This window comes from Chiloscyllium plagiosum, chromosome 20, assembly GCF_004010195.1.
Source record: "Chiloscyllium plagiosum isolate BGI_BamShark_2017 chromosome 20, ASM401019v2, whole genome shotgun sequence".
NCBI lineage: Eukaryota > Metazoa > Chordata > Chondrichthyes > Orectolobiformes > Hemiscylliidae > Chiloscyllium > Chiloscyllium plagiosum.
The window spans coordinates 43253109-43260051 of NC_057729.1; the positions used below are offsets into that span (position 1 = coordinate 43253109).

General features: G+C 40.6%; 1 protein-coding gene across 2 annotated transcripts in view; it reads left to right on the plus strand.

Annotated features, from left to right (window-relative positions):
* cables2b (Cdk5 and Abl enzyme substrate 2b) overlaps positions 1 to 6943 on the plus strand; it is a 39314-nt gene that overhangs the window by 13133 nt on the left and 19238 nt on the right. For both annotated transcript variants that reach the window (XM_043710632.1, XM_043710633.1), the window contains one exon: positions 5125 to 5202. In XM_043710632.1, the coding sequence (XP_043566567.1) occupies positions 5125 to 5202 (78 nt within the window). The remainder of the gene's footprint in view (positions 1 to 5124; positions 5203 to 6943) is intronic.

Sequence of the window (6943 nt, forward strand, 5' to 3'; positions counted from 1 at the left end):
GATGGGATTTATCCGAGGATTCTCTGGGAAGCGAGGGAGGAGATAGCAGAGCCTTAGGGTTTGATATTTGAGTCGTCATTGTCTACAGGTTTAGTAGCAGAGCATTGGAGGATTGCAAATGTGCCCTTGTTCAGGAAGGGCAGTAGAGATGACTCAGGTAATTATAGATCAGTGAGCCTTATTTTTGTTGTAGGAAAGGTTTTGGAAAGAATTATAAGAGATAGGATTTATAATCATCTAGCAAGCAATAATTTGATTTCAGATAGTCAACATGTTTTTGTCAAGGTCGTGTCTCACAAACCTTATTGAGTTTTTTGAGAAGGTGACCAAGCATGTAGATGAGGGTAGGGCAGTTGATGTGGTATACATGGACTTCAGTAAAGCCTCTGATAAGATTCTACATGGTAGGCTGTTGGATAAAATGCAGAGGCATGGAATTGAGGGTGATTTAGCAGTTTGGATTAGAAACTTGCTTTCTGAAAGAAGGCAGCGAGTGGTGTTGATGGAAAATATTCAGTCTGGAGTCTGATTACTAGTGGTGTGCCACAAGGATCTGTTTTGGGACCACAGCTGTTCATTATTTTTATAAATGACTTAGACGCAGGCATAGGTGGATGGGTTAGTAAGTTTGCAGATGACACTAAAGTCAGTGGAGTAGTGGACAGTTTGGAAGAATATTACTGGTTGCAGGAGGACTTGGATAATCTGCAGAATTGGGTTGAGAGGTGGCAAATGGAGCTCAATGCAGCTAAATGTGAGGTGATGCACTTTGGGAAGAATAGCAGGTAGGCAGAATACTGGGTCAATGGAAAGATTCTTGGTAGTGTGGATGTGCAAAGGGATCTTGGAGTCCATGTGCATAGATCCCTGTAAGTTGCCACCCGAGCCGGGAATATCATGTTGCAACTAGTGCTGCCACACTAGGAATATTGTGTACAGCTCTGGTCACCCCATTACAGGAAGGATGTAGAAGCATTGGAAAAGGTGCAGAGGAGATTTACCAGGATGTTGCCTGGTCTGGAGGGAAGGTCTTATGAGGAAAGGCTGAAAGACTTGGGTCTGTTCTCATTGGAAAGAAGAAGGTTAAGAGGGGATTTGCTAGACACATACAAGATGATCAGAGGATTAGGTAGGGTAGACAGTAGAAGTCTTTTTCCTAGAATGATGATGTCAGCTTGTAATTTGCAAAACTACAAATTGAGTGGTGATAGATTTAAGACAGATGTCAGAGACAGGTTGTTTACTCAGAGAGTGGTAAGGGCATGGAATGCCTTACCTGCCTTTAGGGGCATTTAAACAATCCTTGGATAAGCACATGGATGATAATGGGATAGTGTAGGGAGATGAGCTGAGAATAGTTCACAGGTCGGCGCAACATTGAGGGCTGAAGGGCCTGTTCTGCGCTGTATTTCTGTTTTATGTTCTAAAACTCCATTTCATGCACAAAGGTGGATAATTCCAAAACTGCAGGGTGTACATGTGGGGTTCTACACCACAATACTTTGCAATGCAAATTCTTGGAAACCAGATGGAAATGATGTGCATTTGAAAGGTTTTGTGGGTCTTGTTTTCTGAAAAGTTGAATTAACTCTGCACATTCCCCGATGAGCCTTCTCACTATATAGGACTGAAGTTAGGGGTAGGTTCTTCACTCAGCGTGTCGTAAGTTCATGGAATGCCCTGCCTGTAGCAGTGGTGGACTCTCCCTCTTTATGGGCATTTAAGCGGGCATTGGATAGGTATATGGAGGATAGTGGGTTAGTATAGGTTAGGTGGGCTTGGATCGGCGCAACATCGAGGGCCGAAGGGCCTGTACTGCGCTGTATTCTTCTATGTTCTATGTTCTAACCACAAGGGATGAACTCGGATCCTAACCTGCAATCTTTTTCCCGACCTCTCCGCCCCCACCCCAGTCTGACCTATCACCCTCACCTTGACCTCTTTCCATCTATCACATTTCCGACGCCCCTCCCCCAAGTCCCTCCTCCCTACCTTTTATCTTAGCCTGCTGGACAAACTTTCCTCATTCCTGAAGAAGGGCTTGTGCCCGAAACGTCGATTCTCCTGTTCCCTGGATGCTGCCTGACCTGCTGCGCTTTTCCAGCAACACATTTTCAGCTCATACTAAATTGCCCATATTGTTAGGTGCATTAGTCAGAGGGAAATGGGACTGGGTGGGTTACTCTTCAGAGGGTCGGTGTGGACTTGTTGGGCCGAAGGGCCTGTTTCCACACTGCAGGGAATCTAAACCTAAACAGGTGGTCGTTGAATATATTCACAGCAGAATGAGAGAATTCTTTGATCGATAAGGGAGTTGAGATATGGGGTATGTATCAGCCATTATCTTACAAAATACATAGAGCAGGGTTGAGGGGCAGAATGACCTACTCATGCTGCTAATTCTTGTATAAATGTATCCTTGTTTGAAGCTGCAAATTTTAGAAATTCCTTTCCAATGAGATTACTGACCACAACAATTATGAAAGCATTTTTGTATAACAGTGATGTAATCTGAACATTTATAGGTGTTCGGACACAAATAGTATCATATTTCATATCTTTGTGGATACTTAAAATTCAACCAAACGGCAACCATTTACAAAAACGTAGTTGGAGGAGGGAGTCAACACGTTGAATATGCATCTAGCTTTCTACTTTTACATTTGATCTGAACTAAGGTCAAACAATACGTTTCCTAGAACAGATATAGAATGCAATTGTTTTATGATTACACTTGACTAATTCTTGCAGTGAAATTATTGCATCTTATCCACTTTGACCAAAACAGTGTGTGCTCATAATCTGTGTTTATTTTCTGCTAAAGTGATATGTATGTTTTGCACATATGCTCAACCCTGATTCCATTCTGAAGTTTTGCATTATTTGTGTGACATGCATTTCCTAAATAATACTGCACTTGGAATCAAGACAATACTATCAAAGCCATACTTCACTCAGCCCCACTAAGGAATAATAACAGAAATGTTGAAAATGTACAGAAGTTTATGGCACAGAAAGATTCCACTTATCTCATCATACTTGTAACATTTCTGTGGAAAATCTATATACTGTCATCAAATCTGTAGTTTTCTATTTCCTCAAATATTTCTCCACTCATTTTTAACAGCAGCTATTGATTTTTTTTTCCCACTTGACTATGGAATTCATTAAAGCACTCTACATTTAAAAAACAAAATTTTAATCTTGCTGTGTATTCTTTTGATTGTTTTTCCCAGTAGTTACTAATTCACCAATCTGTGGATATACTTCTCACATTTGCCTGACCAAAGTCTCAGTTTCCTTTAAATTCATTAATGAAAGCTAGCTAAAGCTGAGGAGACCAACATCTTTTAATTCGTCTTTAATTGGCCTTGAGATTTTATTTCTTTGTCCCACTGTAATGTCCAAAAAAAACTGTCATTCCAAGTTCAAGTCAACTTAGTTTACAATTGTGTGCAGTAAATGTCCTAAGTCCTGTCTGTCCAATCAACTAGATTATATCTAAAGTCGTGATAGTCACATTATTTTTATCTGTAAATTTTGATGCAATATATCTATACTTAAAACTAATGATCATATATTGAGGATAGATAAAGTTGCCAGAGAACCATAGGACTGCTTTCTCATCAGAGAGAGACAGTTGGTGGTTTAATCTGAGGGTCACAACACAAGGTGAGGTTGAGAAGTTGGTATTTTTAAAAATTTATTCGTGGGATGTGGGCATCTCTGGTTGGGTCAGCATTTATTGCAAATCGCTGGTTGCCCTTCATAAGATCGTGGTTAGCTTGCCTTCTTAAAATTTGTAGTAAACGTGCTGTAGGTTAATCCACAATGCTATTTGGAAGGAAATTCCAGGATTTTGACCCAGTAACAGTGAAGGAACAGTAATAATTTCCAAGTCAGGATGATGAGCAGCCTGGAGAGGAATTTGCAGGTGCTAGTGGTTCCATATATCTACTGTACTGGTCGTTCCAGAGGAAGGTGGTTGTGGGTTTGGAACGTGCTATCTAAGGAGCTTTGGTGAATTTCTGATTTGCATCTACTAGACAGTGCACACTACTGCCACTGAGCAGCAAAGTGGAGGGAGTGGATGTGGTGCCGGTAAAGCAGGCTGCTTTGTCCTGGATGGTGTCCAGCATATTGAATTAGAGATGCACCCATCCACGCAACAGGGAAGTATTCCATCTTATTCCTGACTTGTGTCTAGATGATGGACAGGCTTTGTGGAGTCCAAAAGTGATTTACTCGCCACATTATCCCTAGCCTGTGCCCTGCTCGTGTAGCCATTGTGTTTATGTGGTGAATTTCTGATCCATGCTAACCCCTAAGATGTTGATAGTGGAGGATTCAGTGATGGTTGCAACGTTGAATGTCGAGAGGCGCTGGTTATTAGAGGTGGTCATTACTTGCTATTTGTGTAATACAAATGTTAATTCATGAACGCTCTTCGTAATCCCAGCTAGTCCTGGAATTGTACCATGCTATTTGCATCACACTGCATTGCAAACCAGCCTCCAGTCAGCTGCACAAACTGATAATAATATTTGTCTGACATTGAGACCTGAAATACACTGTTCTTTATCCTCTCCAGTCTGATAGAAACCCAAGATAATGATGAATAGATATTTATCCCGTACTGTTCCATATATGCTATCATGTTCCTGGTGCAATATTGTCCAGGTGTCTCAACAAAATGCCTTTTGAAGACCTATATGCGCACACATACTGAATTTCATGGATCAGAATATTCCATTATTTCCTCAGAGCTCTGGAAACTTTGTAGAATAGGTTTGACTTTTACAAATCTGAATAGGCTGCTCTTAATTAATTGGCTTGCATATTGTTTTCCCAATTCCATTCTTTGAGCATAAGGAATCTTGCATTCCTCCAATGCAACTTGCATTGGTAAATATGTTTAAGCTATGTGGTCAGATTTGTGAATGGTATTATATGGACAAATCATGGAATATTGCTTGTATTCTGTAGCGACATACTCTTGTTTAAAAATAGTTGCTTTTGAATAGACTTCAGATTCAAATATAAATATTACACTTAAAATTAGTTTCTGGTACATGTGACTGTGCAATTGTTGACTAATGCTGACTTTATTGATTTCTTTTTAAGGATAGTTCTTATCTGTGCTAAAAGGTCACTGTGCTCAGCTTTTTCTGTACTGCCTTATGGAGAATTCAACACTACTGGGTAAGAATATTTTGTTTTCAACTGAAGTTCAAATATTACAATTTTCTATTGTGCTGGATAAAATCATTATTTTTTCCAAAACTTCATTTTCCTCAAGTGAAACTCAACTAATTTATACAGCGTCAATGTAGCATCAGTTGAAAGCAATTTTGTTTGCCACTGAAACTCATTGTGTGTATGTATAGCCAGAATCCTGACTCTGAGCTGAGGCCAGAAAGCAGCCACAGCTTTGGATGAAGTAATGTTGATTTACTCCTTTTATGAGTTTGGACCTTACTCATCGTGTAAATTAGGCACAATGAAGCTGAAACCATTCTGCACCACCACCAAAAACAACAAAACCTAGCATTTTTAAACCCCCTTTAAGAAAATAAAACATTCAGATGAAATTTTGCAGATTCTTTAACAAAATTGTGTGACACAGAACCACTAAGAAAATATTAGAGTAAGTAAAGGAATATCTTGAAGGAGTAAAAAGAATTGGAAAGGATTGCAGAAAGTAGGACTTTTGGTAGCTGAAGGTGCAGTTAAAAACTGGGAATGCTCATGGGATGAAATTGGAAGGACTTATTTTAAATCAGGAGAATAGAAGTGTGGAAGAAAGAGTTACTTGAGGGTAGGAATGACTATTTTAAAATCAAGCATTGCTGATATGGAAGCCAACATAGGTCAATAAATACAGGGTATTGGATCAATTACTTAATATAAGGTGGCACATGGACAGCAGAGTTTTAGATAACCTGAAGCAAGTGTGCAGGAGATGAGCCAGGACTGAAATAAACAAGCCTAGAGATGACAAAGGTATGGATAAAGGTATCAACGGAAGATGAACTGAGGTGCAAAAGTGAAAATAGGTGATCTGAGACATGGTGCAGAAATGTGATTAGAAATTCATTGGCTCAATTGCAACTCCAAGATTGGGAAGCATTTCATTCAACAGACAGTTGCAGTGGAAAGGAATATTTTAATTCATAGGATGTGAACACCATGGGCTCTGCCAGTCCCTAATTATCCTTGAGAAGATGGTGGTAAATGGCTCTAGTTCCTGCAGTATACAAAGTTTGTGCGAAGATTTGTAGTTCGGATGCTCGTTGTTGTGGTTCTGTTCGCCGAGCTGGAAGTTTTTGTTGCAAACGTTTCGTCCCCTGGCTAGGCGACATCATCAGTGCTTGGGAGCCTCCTGCGAAGCACTTCTTTGATGTTTCCTCCGGTGTTTATAGTGGTCTGTCCCTGCCGCTTCCGGTTGTCAGTTTCAGCTGTCCGCTGTAGTGGTTGGTATATTGGGTCCAGGTCGATGTGTTTGTTGATGGAGTTTGTGGATGAATGCCATGCCTCTAGGAATTCCCTGGCTGTTCTCTGTCTGGCTTGCCCTATGATAGTAGTGTTGTCCCAGGCGAATTCATGTTGCTTGTTGTCTGCGTGTGTGGCTACTAAGGATAGCTGGTCGTGTCGTTTCGTGGCTAGCTGATGTTCATGTATGCGGATTGTTAGCTGTCTTCCTGTTTGTCCTATATAGTGTTTTGTGCAGTCCTTGCATGGTATTTTGTACACTACATTAGTTTTGCTCATGTTGGGTATCGGGTCCTTCGTTCTGGTGAGTTGTTGTCTGAGCGTGGCTGTTGGTTTGTGTGCAGTTGAGTCCTAGGGCCACAACACACTGCAGTATACCAGAACTGCAAAAAGAAGGGGAACACCTATACAAGGTATTCGCCAAAAACGGATACCCGCGCAACTTCATCAA